Genomic DNA, 21,370 nt, shown 5'->3' with positions numbered 1-21,370 from the left:
ATGATTAGGTGTTTTACTGATAAAGAGAAAAAGATTTGGGACTGTTGTAGCACAAAGTGACTGTAACCATCAGTTAGAAATGAGCTACAGGGGTGAAATCACTGTTATGCATGACCACCATCCCATCCTTGGTAGACGTTGTGCAGGGCAAAGAAATATATTTCCCTTTCTGTTGGTCACGTTCGACATCATTAGGGGTCCCCTAAAGACTTTCGACATGTTCGCTCCATCTTATAATTTGATTTCAAATCTGGTGGATATTCAGTGAAGAATTGATATCATCAGAGCCATTTTGATATCATGTAGCATTGATATAATTCACACAAAAATCATGTCTAACCTGAGAAGAAGGGTCATAACACTTTCAGACACGAATCTGGCAGAAAAACATGTCTACATGGTTAGTCGATCTGTGTAATTACTGTAGATGTTAGTATAGGTAATGCGCAACATCTGGAGCAAACACTGTCAGTTCATTTACTTTGCACTGGATTGTGAGAAAGTGATTCGCACCCTCTGTGAAACCCTCTTAGGTGGAAACAGGTTCCTCGTCTCCACATTTGTATTCCCATTTACGCAAATCACCCTCCCTGAAACAGAAGCATCTAGAGATCTTCATGTCCGGTTATCTGCCATGTTTCCTCTCCCCACCATGGCAACACCGTACACAGAGTGTTTTAATGAGAGTACTGTCTCGCCCAGGTTCATCGTTCCTCCCAGGATACATGAGACAACATCTCGCACATAAGACAGACTTCCACTGGCGTTCCTGAGAGCGTTACGTTTGCCACTGGACGCAGTTTAGCCAGCGATGCCATCATACTTCATCAAGCAGCACAAAGCACTGGTCAGCAAAAAACAGCATCACAAAGGTAAGCTAATACAATGTGCACTACCAGGCAAAAGTTTGGACATTTTGGCAAAATTTGTTTCACATGCTCTAAAAAAAACAATTCGATGTAAAGGCTTAAATGCTTGGAATTAGTTTTGTACGTATACAAATTATAAATTTGATCATAAAAATGTTTTTAATTTTTTTTTACAATTTTAGAAATTGTACATTTCTGGAATTATTTTAATTATTATAAAGGTGTGTCAAGACTTTCAACTGCTAGTAAACTATTCAATCTAGAATCAAAATATAAATATCTAAAGTCTATTTTGTGTGTGTGTGTGTGTAAACTAACACTATTTAAAAAATAATAATAAATGCAATAGTTACGTATAGCATAGTTGTATAGTGTATCTATGTATGCAATTAAAAGTTTATCCCAAATTTTTTAAAATCAGTAGGTTTGTTCAAAATTTGACTGCCAGTGAACTTTTAAATCTACATTCAAAATTACTATTTTTATTGTAGACATTGGTCTTTAATGTCGTAACATGCTCAGTAGCAGGACGGCTAAAATTCCAGTCTGAGATTTGCTCAAGCCTATTAAAGGAGGAAGTGTCTGTGTATTGTGAGATTATCCTGACTGGCCCAACAGGTAGCATGCATACGTTTGCCACTGGACGCAGTTTAGCCAGCGATGCCATCATACTTCATCAAGCAGCACAAAGCACTGGTCAACAAAAAACAGCATCACAAAGGTAAGCTAATACAATGTGCACTACCAGGCAAAAGTTTGGACATTTTGGCAAAATTTGTTTCACATGCTCTAAAAAAAACAATTCGATGTAAAGGCTTAAATGCTTGGAATTAGTTTTGTACGTATACAAATTATAAATTTGATCATAAAATTTTTTTTATTTTTTTTTTACAATTTTAGAAATTGTAAATTTCTGGAATTATTTTAATTATTATAAAATGTATAATAAATAATCAGTTAATGTGTCTAAATGAACTGTAGTTCCAAAATATAAATTCATACATTTTAATCTTATTTTATAGACAATCACCGCATGGGCTCAACGTGACCTGAGTACGGCACAGGTTAATGTTAGCTTTCACCACACAGAATAGTGGTAACTACCACATAGACATAGTGGTAACATACAAATATAATGCCAGATTTCTTTAGATTTTCTTCTGCATAGCGATGCACAGATACTATATATATTACTTTGGCTGATATAGGTATACAGTAATTGGCAGCCAAAGAAATGTAGATCAACAACATGATGGTTGATATCTGTAGATCTACAGTTTTAGCATTTTTTTAAATGGAAAAAAAAAAGCTCAATAAAGCTCCAATCTACAGTTTAACATGCTGAAATATCTGTGATTGAAGAATTTTTTGGTACCTTTTTTTGGTACTTGTTTTCAAGTAGTGAAATCAGGCATCAAAACATTATAATGTGCAATAGAATAGAATAACTGTTGGTACTTTTTCTAACTGCACAGACAAAAGTTGTCCAGAAACTGTTTAATTCTGTAAAATAAGAGTATTATCTACTTGTAATACTGGCTGATTCATATATTTAAAATAATTAGTATTTATATGAAAAAATACTTAATATTACAATATATTCAAATACAAATATTAAATTGTTCTCTACTTTTATGTAGACAGTTATTTATATTATATTGATGGTCATATGTACATTTTAAAAAGAAAATAATATTAAAATATTTTACATAATTATATTAAAAAGATATACATACTGTACATATGTGCACACACATCATCATCATCTGTAGCTGAAAATCTTTATATATATATATATATATACATACATATATTTAAAATATTTTAATATATATATATATATATATATATATATATATATATATAATCATTATTATTATATAATAATATTTATAGATTATATTACAATATATATTAAACTTTATGTAAAAACAAAAACACATGATCAGTAGGTGTCTAAATTAACTCTAGATCCAAAATATAATTTTGTAATCATATTTTATTATCATATAGTTCCAAAATATAGGTAATCAATCAATCTGTAGGTGTGTCAAGACTTTCAACTGCTAGTAAACTATTCAATCTAGAATCAAAATATAAATATCTAAAGTCTATTTTGTGTGTGTGTGTGTGTAAACTAACACTATTTAAAAAATAATAATAAATGCAATAGTTACGTATAGCATAGTTGTATAGTGTATCTATGTATGCAATTAAAAGTTTATCCCAAATTTTTTAAAATCAGTAGGTTTGTTCAAAATTTGACTGCCAGTGAACTATTAAATCTACATTCAAAATAAACATTTTAATAATATTTACTATTTTTATTGTAGACATTGGTCTTTAATGTCGTAACATGCTCAGTAGCAGGACGGCTAAAATTCCAGTCTGAGATTTGCTCAAGCCTATTAAAGGAGGAAGTGTCTGTGTATTGTGAGATTATCCTGACTGGCCCAACAGGTAGCATGCAATAACCTCACCCTTGAGCTCAGGGGACGCTGTAAACCAAAACACTGATGCAGCCCATCACAAGTGACTGAGCGGTTTCATTTTAGTAATGACTTTTGGGTGGCTTCAGATTAAACGTGTGATTCAAAAAGACAGTGTGCGTTTACTAAAGCCTTCAGAAATCCCATAAACTCACTCTAACGACACTGAGACGAGTACATGAGTGCTGCCTCATACTCTTCCTCCTGCTGATGATGCTGTGCAGAAGTGATCTACATTGTCTTGCTTTATTAAGAACTGTCTGGCTCTTCTTTTAAATCTGGTATGAAAAGTGACCTGGATTACCACTGCTATCACTCACATAAATAGAATAAATAGCTGAATACAATTTAGCAACCAAAAAGCAGTGCTATGGCATTGCAGCGTGGGAGTTTTGCACATGCAAACACACTCACATTTTCAGAAAACACACAAATGATCTTTGGTTTATTGTCAGATAATGTGTTCATGCAGTGTCCACCATGTTTTTATGGTTCACCTATAGTGTCCGTTTTAAAATCTACTGACAGCCAGTTTAGTACAGTATACATTTTTAAAAGCAATTTTGTTTACATAGTAGGCCTACATGCTTTCATAAAATGTTAAAACTTTGCTCCTGCTAACCAGATATTGATATTGATAAGTCAATTGAAAACCCCATGTTGGTTAAAGTGATAGTTCACCCGAAAATGACAATTCTGTCATAATTTACTCATCCTTCACTTGTTCCAAACCTGTATGAGTTTGTTTCTTCTGTTGAACACGAAAGAAGATATTCTGAAGAATGTAAGTAACCAAACAGCTGATGGTAGCTATTGACTTCAATTGTTTTTCTATACTATGGAAGTCAATGGCTACCGCCAATTGAACCATTTGTAACCATAGTTTATATATATATATATATATATATATATAGTTATAAAAAGTGATATTTTAACCTTGTTAATTGGTAAAGACACGTACAAAACAGATTGTCTCACTTTAGATGGCATGCATTAGTAAATTAAATATAGGCTAGCAGTTTTTACCGTTCAGTGTAACGTTAGTTAAACATATTTATTGCAAGGTGCTGGCAACTACAGCTTTTACAGTAAGTTTTTTTTGCATTTAGATGACATCACATGTAGACAGTCATTTAGAAGAGACCTTGAGAATCCGCTCCTCCTTCATCGACAGCTCATGTAATCTCCAACCTGTTGGTTATTTGTGCGCCTCTCGACGGACTTAATCTGTCCAGACTGCTGCGGGCTTTTGGCAGGAGAGTCAGAGCGGGGCATCTCTTGCGCACTTGCCTCTAGGTAAGTTAAAGGACGGGACGCTGACCCGAGTAAAGCCGATTCCTGTCCCATTCACAGAGATCAGACGAGACTGAGGCTGCTAAAAACAGGTCAGACTTTAATTTACAGTGTTCATGTTGACGTGCAGTTATTGCAACTAATTATATTTGCATGCAATGCATGAGCACGGTAATTTAAAGTGTATTTTATTGTCTGAGTGCACGCAACAATTGATGAAGAAATCAACTTTTCTTGGATAGATGACCGTGAGTGATTTGCATGTTAAATGCACACTTCATATGAAAGATTTTTGCATACCGATCACACTGCATTAATTGCACAGGAATGTGCATCATTGCATTTCGGACGCGTTGCAAATGTCTGTTTCGTTGAGATCTGCGCAGCCTACTCTCTCCTCGCATGTCATTCTTTGTCACTGCTGTCCTTGCTTGAGCCTTGATCATTTCTGCAAGAGACAGAGATCGTGCTGGAGTTGTTACAGACCTGAAGGTAAGGTCAAAAACTGGCTGTTTGTAAAAGAATCACCCATGCATGCATCAGAATGCATCACGTGAGTGATGATTAAGTATATATATATATATATATATATATATATATAATCATTATTATTATATAATAATATTTATAGATTATATTACAATATATATTAAACTTTATGTAAAAACAAAAACACATGATCAGTAGGTGTCTAAATTAACTCTAGATCCAAAATATAATTTTGTAATCATATTTTATTATCATATAGTTCCAAAATATAGGTAATCAATCAATCTGTAGGTGTGTCAAGACTTTCAACTGCTAGTAAACTATTCAATCTAGAATCAAAATATAAATATCTAAAGTCTATTTTGTGTGTGTGTGTGTGTAAACTAACACTATTTAAAAAATAATAATAAATGCAATAGTTACGTATAGCATAGTTGTATAGTGTATCTATGTATGCAATTAAAAGTTTATCCCAAATTTTTTAAAATCAGTAGGTTTGTTCAAAATTTGACTGCCAGTGAACTATTAAATCTACATTCAAAATAAACATTTTAATAATATTTACTATTTTTATTGTAGACATTGGTCTTTAATGTCGTAACATGCTCAGTAGCAGGACGGCTAAAATTCCCGTCTGAGATTTGCTCAAGCCTATTAAAGGAGGAAGTGTCGCGCTGTGTATTGTGAGATTATCCTGACTGGCCCAACAGGTCTCGTTGAGATCTGCGCAGCCTACTCTCTCCTCGCATGTCATTCTTTGTCACTGCTGTCCTTGCTTGAGCCTTGATCATTTCTGCAAGAGACAGAGATCGTGCTGGAGTTGTTACAGACCTGAAGGTAAGGTCAAAAACTGGCTGTTTGTAAAAGAATCACCCATGCATGCATCAGAATGCACTTCGTGAGTGATGATTAAGTAATGCATCACGTGCACATTAAAGGTGCAGGCTGGTTTGTGCATGAACAGACTAGATCCCGTCGTCAGTCACGGAGGTGTATGGGGCATCTCGCACCGGGACATGCGCTGCATGATTAAATGATGCGTGCTGAGCTGCATGTTTATGTTGGTATGGATATATGAGTGGTTAGTCCACAGGGGCTGCATGGTAAAGACAAAGCCAGGCAAGTTCAGAATGTTCTTTTTATGTGAGCAAAGAGAGACTGCAAGTGTAATGCAACATCTTTGCATTGAACTTTTTTTTTTTTTTTTTGTAATGTTGTGCATTGCAATATGCATTTTAATATTAGAATTTAATCATTTAATTAATGCATCACGTGCACATTAAAGGTGCAGGCTGGTTTGTGCATGAACAGACTAGATCCCGTCGTCAGTCACGGAGGTGTATGGGGCATCTCGCACCGGGACATGCGCTGCATGATTAAATGATGCGTGCTGAGCTGCATGTTTATGTTGGTATGGATATATGAGTGGTTAGTCCACAGACGCACATTAAAGGGGCTGCATGGTAAAGACAAAGCCAGGCAAGTTCAGAATGTTCTTTTTATGTGAGCAAAGAGAGACTGCAAGTGTAATGCAACATCTTTGCATTGAACTTTTTTTTTTTTTTTTTTTTAATTTTGTGCATTGCAATATGCATTTTAATATTAGAATTTAATCATTTAAAACAACGGGAAAGATGAGTCGACTGTTATGTCCAGTTAATGTTAGTCATTTGAATGGGAAAATTATGTAGAAAAGGGATCTGTAGGCAAAGTAATCCAATCTTACGTTGAAAACTATAGGTTTGTCAAGGTAGTGTTAGAATTTTCTGTGAAATATTGTAAATATTATATGAAATTGTGAGTATAATGGAGTGGGAGTTCTGTTTGTTTTGAACTTTTAGAAAAAAGTTATTTAAAAAATATTGTGTTTTATTTTAAATATTTGTTAAATGTGGTTTTATTGTAAATTATTATGCATTTTAATTCAATTAAATTTTATTGTAATTTGTTATTATACTTTATTAAATGAATTACATTTTTAATTATTGATATTAATTAAATTTTTGTATTTTTAATTATTAATATATTTATAATTTAATTAATTTAATGTTTTAAATATGTATCTTAATTTTATTTGAGTTATTAATGTATTTGTAATTTTAAAAATGATTACTTAAATGCATTTGTTGTCAAATTTATTTAAATGAAATGAATATTTTAAACAGTTATCTTCATTTGAAACTATTTTCAATTCATGTTTATTTGAATCATTAATATATTTGTAATTTTACAGATAATATTTTTATGAATTTCATAACAAATTGACATGCCTTCATTTTAATGTATGTATGTTTGTTTATTTTAGTTTTATTTATTTATTTGTTTGTTGACCAGTCTCTATCATAATTCTGCAAAGATATTGTTTATTGCAGTGATGATATATGGCTGCATGCAACTATGTGAGTTCACCCGAGTCCTTGTGTTCTTTGAGAGCTGTAGTCCATTCATGCCTCCTAATTGGATGTTCCTTTTCTCTTTAGGTTACCTAATTTGTTTATTAAGCAGTCTACGAGCAGTCTACTAATAGTCTACAAAATACTCCATTCCATAGGGTTTTCTCCACCTTGGGGTACTCAGCGACACGTTTAGTGGCAAACTGATGATATTTATGGCTTTTGAAGTTATAAAATGCAGTTGACCTTCTGAACTCAGGTAGTGAATTGTTTTAAGGTCGATCCAGAAGGTCAGTCTTTAACCTGTTATATAAGCCGAATGAAAGCAAGACTTACCAGAACTCAGTACTGCTAATCCCAGAGAAGTCGTTTTATGTCGGAAGACAAATCTGTATTTATATTTGAACTCCTTTTATGAAGAAACCTCAAAATAAACATGGTGAAAAATAACCAGTCATTCCAGCTTTCGCCATTTGTGCTGTCTTTGTGTGCAGTTGATGGATTGTTCAGTTTTCTAGATGTGTTTTGTTGAAGATGATGACTTTATTAAATGCATTCAAACATTTGATGCTTGTGGACACCTTTATATCCGGTTTGGACATGCAAAGGGTGTAGATTGGACAAAATCCACCTGCAAACTCCATAGATATTCCAGTTAAAATAGAATCAGAGATATTTCCTTTACAAATGTGCCATGCATCAATCATAAAAGTCACCTAAACTCCAGCATTAAGACGCACATATACGAGTCTGTACACTGACCAGCCAAAACCCGATTAGTATAGGAATATTAGGAATATTTGGGATTGTTTTGGCTAAAAGTAAAGGTATATTCACAAAGCTTTGAATTATTACTCACTTTTTCCAAACAGATCGAACAGATCATAGACGTAGGTCTTTGTTGGTCACTTTGTAAATCGTTTATGTTCTTTTTTTTATCCTCTCCAGAAATCCCTGTAGAAGCTCACGCAGAAATGGGCCGAAAGGAGGGCAACTATGATTGGAAAAAGAGCACGGATAACATCCAGGATGTGTTTGAATTCATGGAGGTGCTCGGATCGTAAGTACACAATTCCTTCTTCTTATCATTCATTTGAAAAGCTGGGAATGGTTTATTAACATACCTTTGTCAATAGGGTAAGCTTTAGTTTTTGGAAGTAAAAATATCCTGACGGAATTTATGTCAGAGGTACAATTTTATTTTAACAAAGTACACTGTAAAAAAAATTGTTTTTTCGAAGTTGTAAATGAATCAAGGATTATTGGAGTATGTTGGAGTACATTTACCTGCAAACCTGTAAATCACATTTTCATTAAAAATATATATATTTTTAATAGACAATAATAATTTACAATTCTTTGTAATTATTTGTGAATTTTACTAGCAATCTCTGAGTTTAAATCCTACATTAGTTTTTCAGTGTTGCTTAAATGTACTTCCCATAATAAATAAATGCATAAAATAATTTAAAGTGTTAAAGTAATACAGTTTTTAAAAAGTACACTAAAAAGTTGCCATTGCACATTTTTGTTTCTCAAAAATTTAAAGAGACATTTCCAAGAAAGCTGTTTTTGCTCACCCAGCCGGTGAAGGATTGACCCCGTAAATGCCTGTTTACCCAACTTTACCGGGTTTACACTGGCCTTTAGTGCTTTACAAGCTTGGCATTCAGGTCTTCGGCATTAGCGCTTCATTCAGAAAAAGCTCATGAGCATTCAGCTTTAACTGTGTCTTAATATTTTCAGTCTTGTGTTGTGATTTGTAGCAATTTGATCAAGAAAATAGCTTAGTGAATTATGTGACTTTATACAATATTTGTCTTATCTACGTTTAATACGCATAAACCTTTTGGAGGCCGATTCCATTGAAAAGTGTATCACTGTTGGTCTGTAATGAAACATTGATCATTTCAACATGAGCACAAACAATTGCAGTTTGTAGGCGGGACTATCAGTTTGCTCAGCCAATAGGAGGCAGATTAACGTTATTTCAGTTCTGTTTGTCGACGCCTTCCTCACCTTGAATAAACATGAATTATGATTTAGATTGTGAATAAGCTGTTTAAATGTCCATTATCCCATCTGAGCAACGCGACGGGTCTCAGACGGTGAACCAGACACCAGTGATCCGGCCCTGCTGTCCTGAATCGGTTGAAAGAAAGCCGACTAGACAGTGAGCTCAGCAGACATGAGCAGCTGTACATTGTCTTTGCTGACTGTAGAGCGATCCCTGTCCCTGAAGACAGATACTGTGAGAACAGCACAAGCGTCAGAAACAGCTATTTGGGACCTTGATTTCCGTTCAGGTTTCCATTCATGACTTAAATGGTTCTGTTTGTCGACGCCTTCCTCACCTTGAATAAACATGAATTATGATTTAGATTGTGAATAAGCTGTTTAAATGTCCATTATCCCATCTGAGCAACGCGACGGGTCTCAGACGGTGAACCAGACACCAGTGATCCGGCCCTGCTGTCCTAAATCGGTTGAAAGAAAGCCGACTAGACAGTGAGCTCAGCAGACATGAGCAGCTGTACATTGTCTTTGCTGACTGTAGAGCGATCCCTGTCCCTGAAGACAGATACTGTGAGAACAGCACAAGCGTCAGAAACAGCTATTTGGGACCTTGATTTCCGTTCAGGTTTCCATTCATGACTTAAATTATCAGCTACTGTGGGATTGGAATGTCTCAGCCAAACATCTGATTGGCTGATGTTGAGTTTTATTCAGTTAAGTCTGTACACTCTCAGAAAAATAAAGGTTCAAAAGCAGTGACTGTGGAAGTACCTTTTCAAAATTGCACCTTTTAGGTACTAATATGGACCCTTTAGATACAAAGTTGTACCTTTTGAAAAGATATCACCCCAGTGACAGCTTTTGTACCTTTTTTTTCTGAGAGTGTAGCGTTCAGGTCACCCTGCGGCTGTCGTTCTCATTGTATTGGTCTGTAGGTGAATCAAGGGTAAAGCAGAGGTTAAGACACCTCCAGACCGGAGTGTGTTAATCGCTTTGGCAGACAAGAACAGGGATCACGGGTGTCAGGGAATGGCTAACGGGATGGAGACAGATTTGCGGTAATCTACCGGACATGGCCTGCAATGTGCTGTCTATTGCTTTGATACTGCAAATTATTATACTCTATTATTTTCATGAAATAAGGCAAGGCACCCCATGAATAGGGTACAAATGAATAAATATGACTATACCTTCCTACTTGATTGATTACATTAATAATTGCATTTAAGTTTTCATGAATGTTATTTGTAAACAAGTCTATTATCTAATTAAATATTTGCTCATTTGCATACATTTTCAGAATGGTAATCTGAACATCTGATCTTTTTTTTTTGATGTAAAAAGAAATTTTCACTCAGAAATTGCTAATGTATTTCACAAATATTTACAAAGAAATGGCAAGTAACACATTGAATTAAACATTAAACATTTTGAAGTTGAAATACTGAATTTCTTGTCAAATGTACTCCAATAAGCTTTATTTACAACTTCCAAAAATCATTTTAGAGTAGAGTTACAAAAGGGATTTTTTTTTCGTCACTCCATAAATCGGAAAATACTGTAAACACAGTTAGAAAAATAGGAATAAAATGGTGTATAAATTGTATAAAAAAATACTGAAAAAATTTAAAAAAACTAATTTTGAGAAAATGACCTAAATAGATGTAGTGCAATAAAATAAACACTTAAAAGTCTATTTAGCATGTTTTGACTCATTTTTAAAAAAGCCTCAAAAATGGCCAGTTCCAAAAAATAGAAAGTAAAAAAAGTTATTGACTGTAGTGTATTGCCTTAATTAGCATATAATGTACTTAATTTGATTATTTTAAATCTTAATTATTTTTTTGTAATTTTTTAATGAAAGGTAATTTTTTTTTAAATTTTGCCATCACTATTTATTGTTAAGTTATATCTTATGCAGTTTTATGTTTTTTTCTTATATTTTTAAGTGATAGTGAACACAAAGATGCTGTTTAAAATTTGGATTTTCACTGTGTAAAATACAGATGGGAAAAGTTCAGCTATTAAACACTGATAAGAGTATTACCTGAATAATATGCAGATTTGCAGCAGCTAAACCAGTGATAGCACATGTAATCTCAGCAAGCGTTCTTTATAGCCTAGATAAGACTGTCTTATTCGTCCAATCCCAGGCTAATTGTAACCTAGCCAGCTGACCTGGTTGCGGGCCTGTGTTTATCAATGCACCTGGAAACCCAAGCCATTACTGTTTTCATTGCATAAGGGATTTCACATGTAATCTTTATCCCAATTGACCAAATGACCCATTTACAAAATTAGTTTGTAAAATCAAGTTTCTTAAATACATTTTTTAATTGTCTGCAGTATGTCAGAGTCAGTTTTTCCTCCGTATTTGTTATGGTGCTCTGATTAATTTCTAGGATGTTGCAAAGATGTTCTAGGGTTGCTTGCTATTGTTTTTTGTTTTTTTCAGTTTAAGTTTAAGCACTAAAATTACTGGAAAAAAAAAAAAACTAGAACTGAACTAAAACTAAAACTAAAACTGAAATAAAATAAATGAATAATACTACTTAAGTATTAAACAATTAATACTACTGAATTATATGAGCCAGAGAATCTGCTCTACTACAGCCCTGATGAAAACTCCAAGATCATGATCAGTGATTTTGGCCTGTCTAAGTTGGAGGATAATGGCATCATGTCCACGGCCTGCGGGACTCCAGGATATGTCGGTAGGAATGATGTCAAATAAATGGGGTGTTAAACAGCCAGTGAATGTCAAAGCACAAGAGACACATCGGTAAATCTGAAAGGCCGCATACACAGCTGCTTTTTGATAGAAATTTCACAAAATATTCACCTTCTGTAATGTGATGTTTCTCTGAGTGTCACACACAGTCAGTATTCAGTGGGAAATGCTGTAGTGTGCTCTGAGTGGTTCATGTGCTGGATTAGTATTTGTTCATATTATTTTATAAAACTGTGCTGGTTGCATCAGCAGAAAAGACAGAGTAAGATAGATTATAAAAACATGTTAATATTATTAACTGTTACAGTATTTAGTATTTATGCGTATATTAATGCTTTAATTTTATCATTTGAGTTTTTATTGTAAGATTAGTTTAAATTTGGGGCATTTTGATAGAAAGTTTGAAGACAGGTGTTCTTTTGGTATTATTTATATTATTTATTAATATTAATGTATATAGTATTTATACGTATATTGATATACTTTCATTTTAATATTTTCAGTTTTTATTTTACTTTGTTACAATTGTAGATATTTTGATTAAATATTATAAAAAAATAAGTGTTATTTTGTATTATATTTACAGTGTACTGTGATTAGAATTGATTTATTCTACTATTTATTAACATATTAATATGCTTTTATTTTTATATGTTCCGTTATTATTTTAAATTTTTATAGAAATTTTAAGTGCTTTTTAAAAATATTTTTATTAATGTAATATTTCTACTTAGCTTTATTTTATTCCAGTTTTAAGGTTGAGTAAATTTAGTGTATGTATAGCCCTAGCCCTATACACACACACACACACACACACACACTTATTTGTAGTTAACAACAACACTGATTAAAAACCAACTTTTTTTTGTTTTGTTTTGCAAATAACATGCACTTATGATCTTGCACAATAAATCCAAGGACATTTAAGACAATAAACAAGGTCTATTTAAAACCATGTTGTTTCTAATAATCTGTATTTCCTCACAGCCCCTGAAGTATTGGCCCAGAAACCTTACAGCAAAGCCGTTGACTGCTGGTCTATTGGAGTCATCACCTACATCCTGTAAGTCATTCCTAGTAGGGATGTCATTTCTAAGAAACTGATTTTTGTACTATATTTGCTCCACAAGTGAGTTTAGGACCTTAAACAGCGCTGCTATTTACAGAGAGTGATAAACGGATGCCTAGTTCTTAATTAACACGGCGCCCCCTGCTGGAAGTTTGCATTTATTTACTTTGCTGTATCTTTACAGTCTCTGTGGATATCCTCCTTTCTATGAAGAAACCGAGACTCGTCTGTTTTCCAAAATCATGAAGGCGCAGTATGAGTTTGACTCGCCCTTCTGGGATGATATCTCTGAGTCTGGTCAGCATCCTATACTTCCCTACTGCTAAATCATCTCATGTGATTCTGTAAAACACTGCTGTAACTCGAAGCTTTTAACTTCATGCATCTTTATTATCTCTCTAGCAAAGGACTTCATCCGCAACATGATGCAGAAGAATCCTAAAATGCGTTATGACACAGAACAGGCTCTCAGACACCCCTGGTGAGTGATCATAGGACAGATTTAGTGCTCTTTAAATCTTATGAGCCTTAGTGGAGATCTCTGTTGTTTCATTTATGTATCAGACATGTCAGAAATACACAAATGAGACCTTGCTGATACAAAGTAAGAGTATAAAGCTATCAAATTATGGATCGTATAGCACAGATCATTTGCAATGTCATCATTGCTAACTAAAACTATTAAACGTAACTTTCGGTCAGAAAATTAAGCAGAAATAAAATATAAATATTAGATAAAAAATATAAAAAATAATATTTGGTAATTGAAATGAAGCAGAAAATAAATACAATATAAATATGAGTAAGTTAAAAAAAATTACAATTATTTAAAAAAAATTGGTGATTGAAATGAAGCAGAAAAACATAAAATATAAATATTAGATGAAACAAAAAACTTAATAAGCCTTAAAATGTGTACAAATTATTTTCAGTAATTGAAATGAAGCAAAAATGAAATAAAATATAAATATTAGATGAAAACATTTAGTTTAAACTTAAAATAACTTAAAATATTTTTGGTGATTGAAATGAAGCAGAAATAAAATCAAAAATTAATATTAGATGGAAAACTTAAACTACAATAAAAAATGTTGCATTTGCAACTAACTGAAATAAAATAAGCTAAATAAAAATATTTATAAAAAAAACAGGAAAACTAGTAAATCTGAAAAAAAGACAAAATGACTAAAACTTAAATTAAAATGAGAAATGAAACGAATAAAAGCATATTCAATATTAATACTATAATAGTATAAAAATAATACTAAAACAACACTCATAATTCAGTCTTAATTTAATGAGACACACTAAATGAGAGACTTTCTATTCATCAAAAATCCTGAAAAAATAGTATCACAGTTTCTCCAAAAATATTCTAAACAAAAAAAGCATTGATAATAATCAGAAATATTTCTTGAGCAGTAAATCAGCATATCAGAATGATTTCTGAAGGATCATGTGACACTGAAGACTGAAGTAATGATGCTGAAAATTCAGCTTTGATCACAGGAATAAATTACATTTTACAATATATTCATATAAAAACAGTTATTTTAATTTGTAATAATAGTTCACAATGTTACAGTTTTACGGTATTTTTGATCATATGAAGGCACCTTTGGTGAGCATAAGAGACTTTTTTTCAAAAACATAAAAATTCTTACTAAGCCCAAATATTTGAACAGCAGCGCATATTGCATAACATTTATAAATATTTTTAATAGCCATTATATTTGGAACGGATTAAAATGACTAAAGCCGAAATAAAAAGATAAAGCTAAATAAATATATTTTTAAAAAAAACAAAAAAAAAACAGGAAAACTAGTAAATCTGAAAAAAAAGACAAAATGACTCAAACTTAAATTAAAATGAGAAATGAAACGAATAAAAGCATATTCAATATTAATACTATAATAGCATAAAAATAATACTAAAACAATCACTCAGTCTTCATTTAATGAGACACACTGAGTTCATATCCCAGACTTTGCGAATCTGAGCACAGTCTTGAGACAATGTTGAACATCTCTTCTGAAACTTTAGATGAGATGCATGCATATGAGGTTATGTGGGTCTTTTTTTCTTCTTCTCAGACTTAAGCAAAAGTCTCCATTTGCTCTTCATTTAATCTCATAGCTGTGCAGGAGAAACAGTCTTTTTGTGAAACAGTGTGGGAACCAGAGATTCCCACAGTCAAGAACTGTTTAGATCAAACTAAACTTATTTCTGTCTTAGGGATTGGTTAAAACAGGAAACAAAATCCTTCTGTTTTCCACCAGCTCTGGTTTTAAATCCAGCTTTGTCCTGCAGGATTATAGGAAAGACGGCCCGGAGTCAGGACATCTACCACTCCGTCAGCGAGCAGATCCAGAAGAACTTTGCCAAGTCCAAGTGGAAGGTAAGGTCATGTTTCATAACTCGGTGTATTCTCGGGTTAGAGTGTGTCTCCTGTGGTTTAGTCTGAGTTGGCTTTTTCAGATGACCTCTGGACTGATTACACAATTCGGCTTTAAATACGAGTGGCTGATTTGGTCACCCGTCTTGCCTATAATTGCTCCATCTGTGTGAATATCTGGAACAGACCAGTTTTGAGACATTTAAAGCAGTGCTAAAGTATTTTCTCCTAATCAAATCAGCTGCCAGATTTATTTGACATAAAATGGGTCTCCTTCTTATGGGGGCTACCATGTTGAGAGGAAATGAACTCAAACTCTGACATTTTTCCAGAGAATGTGAATTTGTGATGTGGCACATCAATGCAATGCAACACACTCAGTTTGAACTTCTACTACTACGACCAAAAGTGATATAAGCTACCAAATCTTAACACATTCGAACACAAAAATAAATTAAGATAACCATTTTTATTTCAAACATGCAACTTGATGAGAAAAAGCATACTCTTAAAACATTTATGCTTTCTCTTTCACATGCAATTAAAAAAAAAAAAATTTGACTGTGTACATTACCAATTTAATTGTTTTTAAAGAAGTGTATTCTTTTTTTTCTGCAAACCTGAATTAAATTGATCAAAAGTGACAGTAAAGACATTTAAAATGTTACAATTTTTCAAACCAATGTTCTTTTAATCTTTCTATTCGTCAAAAATCCTGAAAAAAAAATGGTATCACATTTTCTCCACAAATATTCTAAACAAAAAAAGCAGTCGTTTTCAACATTGATAATAATCAGAAATGATTATTAGATATTAGTCAGCATATTAGAATGATTTCTGCAGGATCATGTGACACTGAAGACTGGAATAATGATGCTGAAAATTCAGCTTTACGTTACAGGAATAAATTGCATTTTACAATATATTCATATAAAAACAGTTATTTTAATTTGTTATAATATTTCACAATATTACAGTTTTACTGTATTTTTACTGTATTTCATATAACGTCACCTTTCTTGAGCATGAGACTTTTTTTCAAAAACATTAACATTCTTACTAAGCCCAAATATTTGAACAGCAGCGCATATTGCATAACATCTATAAATATTTTTAATAGCCATTATATTTGGAACGGATCGATTATTAGCACACTGCTAAGTGCATACTGTGCAGTATATACTGAATATGAAAATAATCGCTACTTATTTCATTTCATTGTAAAACTGGTCATTGAAGATCAAGCTTAGTGCACTGCATTTTGAGAGACAATGCAGTAAGCTCTGTTTGTATGCTGCAAATTAGGGCAAAAGTAGCTATTTTATCCAAACAGTGAAATTTGCATACTTTGCTTACATAGCCAAACATTTCAATTTTTGTGCACCATTAAAATGCATTGGTAGTTTTTCATCTGACTTCATAGTTCACTATAAAGATTAGGTGCTAAACTGAAACAGCTTGTTTAGTTGTTTCCTGCGCTCTACTGACTGTCTGAAATCATGATCTCGTCACTCCAGCAAGCCTTCAACGCTACAGTGGCCATTCACCACATGAAGAAACTTCAGCTGGCCCACTCTGAGGCCTGTCTCCGTCTGAAACAGACTCCTGTGCCTGAGATCAAGGTCATCGCAACATCCACACCTGAATCCGTGCGCAAGAAGCTGTTCGCTGAGACCCCAGAACCAAACGGCAACATTCCCAGCAATCAGATGAGCGTGCCCTCCGGCTCCACCGAGTCAAAGAGTCAGTATCACCCGGTCCGGGTCAGTCACAGCGAGACCACCCATGTCGGGACCCTCACCATTGCAGAGAAGAGCAAACATGTGTATCACTCGCAGCCAGCGGACCTAAATGGGTATGTATTTGTGTGTAAATTATGGAAAACATGACCTTTGTTTGATAATTTGAACGAAAACTCTAAGTTTGATAATTAAGCTGTGAAAATGTGTTATACAGAAGCCACCATTTTTATAAGGTCACAGTTATGACAGCATTAACATATGACCTTGTACATTTACATACCTTCTGAAAAAAAAGAAAGAAAGAAAATGCTTAAAAGCTGGTTTAAACTGGTCTTCCAATCTGGCCAAGATGCTGTAAAACTAGCCAATAGACCAGTCTGACCTGTCTGGGAGACCAACTAAGAACAGTTTCCAGCTACTTAGCAGTGACCTTGTTACTCATTTCACATTCGAGAAGGCTAGCCAATCATGATAGAGGTGATTTACATCTTAAAGGGACAGTAGCAGAAAGACTGGTTAGAGAGAAGGTGGAAAATAATGATGTAAGACTAAATTATGATGTTTTTGGTGCAAGAAACCTCAACTAACATTATTAGTGGACATCGTGAGTGTTTTAGTTCACCAAAAACAGTTTACAGTTAATGTGCTATTTAAAACCTATTTTCAGTGTTGTTATTGTTAACTGAAACATAAACTTTTCAAAATTGTTTTAGGTAATAACGCTGAAATAAAATGAATAAAATTTTTTTTTGATGAATTTAAAGGTATTTCACTTAGTTGGTTACTTAGTAAGTACCAAAATTGCTAAAACTAAACCTGAAATAAAAATAAAAATAAATTAAAGCTAAATAGAAATAAAAATATACCCCCCACCACCACCACCAAAACAATAAAAATGACAAAAGCACATAACCCTTTTTTCATTGTTGTTATTGTTAACTAAAACTTTTTTAATCATTAGTTGAAATAAAGCCAGAATAAAATAAAAATATTACATGAGCTTAAAAAAAACTTCAACAAAAATTAGAAGTGTTGCCTTGGCAACTAACAGAAATAAGCTTAAGTACTAAAACTAAAACTGAAATAAAAAGAAATTAAAACCAAAAAGATATATTTGAAAAGAAATATATGACAAAAGCACATAACAACATTACTAAAACTTATACTAAAATTAAAATGAAAGCTAATTCAACATTTTTGTAAATAGTAACAAAAGAACAGCATATTTTACTTCCCTAATCTGCATATTTTTAAGTAAAACAGGACAAATGTGGGACAGGATTTGATTTGATCAATTAAGTATTGATTTTCTTTCCATACGTGCTCTGATTAATGACTTAAAATTCTTCAGGTACGCAAAAAGAAGCTCCAATCGTAACGGGCAGAACCTGCAGACTGGCGTTTGCTCTGTCATGTGATTGGCTGCTTTGGCATTGCATGATTTTGACAGGTAAATATGACTGCTTAAATTTTCCATTGCATATTATAAATGTATGTTGACATGAAAATACTAAATGCCATTATTTCTCATGCTTGCTACAGATCTGTGACCTTTCACTCAGCCCCTGGCTGCTTTCTGTGGGCAGGTTCTGCTGCTCTGTCCTGCTCAAGAGTGTTGGCAAAACAGCTGGCCACCGGCCCGCACTGTTCTGAAATATTGAAGTTTAGGGGAGTGCCTCCAAACCAGCAAACACACACACACATGCAGAGAACAAATCCAGCCTGTCACACACTTGCAAATGACACAGTATCCCTGTAAAAGCAGAAACATTACATGTTAGGTGCTGAACCTCAGACTTTGTATTTTCCCTTGAGGAAACGGATTTGCATTATCAAGGTCAATTAATCTCTTTGTATTCAAACATCTGGAGCAGGGGTCCGTGTTATTGGACACTTGTGTAAGGAGTATTGAGAGTTTTGTACATATACCATGTGATGCATGGCTAGTTTGTAATGTGCAATAATGTGTACTGTAGTAATTCACATGTGTAAAACACTTTTGCTTCACTGTAAACTGTAATTATTATAGATTATGTAAGAAATAAGATTCCAGCTTTTCTTTATTTTTTCAATAGTTGCTGTTTTTTTGGTAATTTAACTAGAGTGAATGATTATTTTTCTAATGCAGAAATTGTTATTGTATGTTTATTCATTATATATTTTTGTCATAATAAAACAGATAAAATTATTTAACGCCTTTTCCCACCATCATAGTAAGCCCTTGTTTTGTGCACTATAATACTGTTCCTGACAGACATGAACTTTACTGTTAGAAATACTGTAAATTGTGACTAATTATCTTGTAAGAGATTATAATTAAGTGTCCTCTAAACTACAGAAAAGGTTTATGTTTGTGTAGGCTGCTACTGTTTATTCTTTGTGCAATATTTTTACCAATAAACCCTCACACATCACTTCGTTTTTGTCACTCTTCTGAGGTAGATGTCATTCACTTGTTTTGGCAATGTACCCACACAACAATTTTGGTCAGATTGTTTAATTTAGCTGATCTAGACAAGTATATAAAAACTATCCAAAGCTCTGTTAATCCTAAAGCAGTCAGAGCTGTAGGTTATCTAGTTGTGTCTCAAGGTGTACGTTTATTACTTAAAAAAAAAAACCTGGAAACACATTTGTATCTGTGTGTATACTCTTTCTTTTTTCTTTCTTTTGTTTTATAACTGTACTGCCTTGGTTTTTTTTGCACTGTTCAATAAAAAAATTAATCAGAAAAGATTCGCGATATGCGCTCTTAAAGGGTTAGTTCACCCAAAATTGAAAATTAGGCTGTGTTTTACTCACCCCCGAGGCATCCTAGGTGTATATGACTTTCTTCTTTCAGACGAATCCAGTCGGAGTTATATTAAAAATTGTCCTGGCTATTCCAAGCTCTATCATTGCACTCAGCTGGTGTTGCAGTGCATCAGTCCCAAAGAAGTGAAATAAAAAGCGCCCATCCATAAAAAAAGTGACTCACACGGCTTCAGGGGGTGAACAAAGGCCTCCTGTAATGAATTGATGCGTTTTTGTAAGAAAATATTCATATTCAAAACGTCATAATCACTTTAATCTAGCTTGTGCCAACAGTTGTACACGGAAGCAGCTCCGGGCGGATGACGTATGAGGTCAGCTTTGCGCATGTGCCACTCAGAAGTGACGAACGCAGAAGCGCAGCGGAGAGATCAAAACAAAACAACTGTCACGAATTAGAAGTACAAAACGAGGATTTGTAAAGAAGAATGTCGGAGGATTTCGATATAAGCCAAGAGGAGACTGGTTTTCCTTTGCTAAAGTAAGGAAACTTTGCGTCCTTTGCTCCTGTTAACAAACATTGGTTTTCATGAGACTCACTGGCGCATGCACAACGCCGACCTCAACGCCGACTCCGACTAGGATGCCTATGGGGTGAGAAAAGCACAGCCTAATTGAAATTTTTGGGTGAACTAACCCTTTAAGTCCCACTCTGAAGCAAAAGATTCGCGATCCGATTTGAGCACTTCGAAACAGTGAATCACTGTGCGAGCAAAGATTGAACTGATTCAGAGTTTAGAAAAACTTTTTAGTTCACCCAAAAATGAAAATTAGCTTGTGTTTTACTTACCCTCGAAGCATCCTAGGTGTACATGACTTTCTTCTTTCAGACGAATCCAGTCGGAGTTATATTAAAAATTGTCCTGGCTATTCCAAGCTCTATCATTGCAGTCAGCGGGTGTTGCAGTTGAACAGTCCACAAGTCGTCAAATAAAGCTTGCGCATTCATAATAAAACGTGCCGCAGACGGCTCTGGGGGATGAATAAAGGCCCCCTGTAGCGAATCCATGTGTTTTTTAAAGAAAAATATCCATATTTCAAACGTAATAAACACTTTTCTCTCACTTCCGCT

At 33.7% G+C, this 21,370-nt stretch overlaps 1 protein-coding gene across 1 annotated transcript; it reads left to right on the top strand.

Moving 5' to 3' along the window:
• Positions 1 to 811: 811 nt before the first annotated feature.
• LOC107558723 (calcium/calmodulin-dependent protein kinase type 1G-like) lies at positions 812 to 19,693 on the top strand. The gene is made up of 14 exons (XM_016242392.1): positions 812 to 872; positions 1,488 to 1,590; positions 5,107 to 5,143; positions 5,851 to 5,977; positions 8,482 to 8,593; positions 9,756 to 9,801; positions 12,140 to 12,263; positions 13,268 to 13,343; positions 13,534 to 13,646; positions 13,752 to 13,830; positions 15,661 to 15,748; positions 17,263 to 17,600; positions 18,839 to 18,937; positions 19,030 to 19,693. Exons 1-13 carry the CDS (start codon positions 812 to 814, stop codon positions 18,903 to 18,905), a joined length of 1,371 nt encoding a protein of 456 aa, XP_016097878.1. The 3' UTR covers positions 18,906 to 18,937; positions 19,030 to 19,693.
• The last annotated feature ends 1,677 nt before the right edge of the window (positions 19,694 to 21,370 follow it).

Source organism: Sinocyclocheilus grahami, unplaced genomic scaffold (genome assembly GCF_001515645.1).
Source record: "Sinocyclocheilus grahami isolate Dianchi unplaced genomic scaffold, SAMN03320097.WGS_v1.1 scaffold657.1, whole genome shotgun sequence".
Lineage (NCBI taxonomy): Eukaryota > Metazoa > Chordata > Actinopteri > Cypriniformes > Cyprinidae > Sinocyclocheilus > Sinocyclocheilus grahami.
This window is presented reverse-complemented; position numbering and strand designations above follow the sequence as displayed.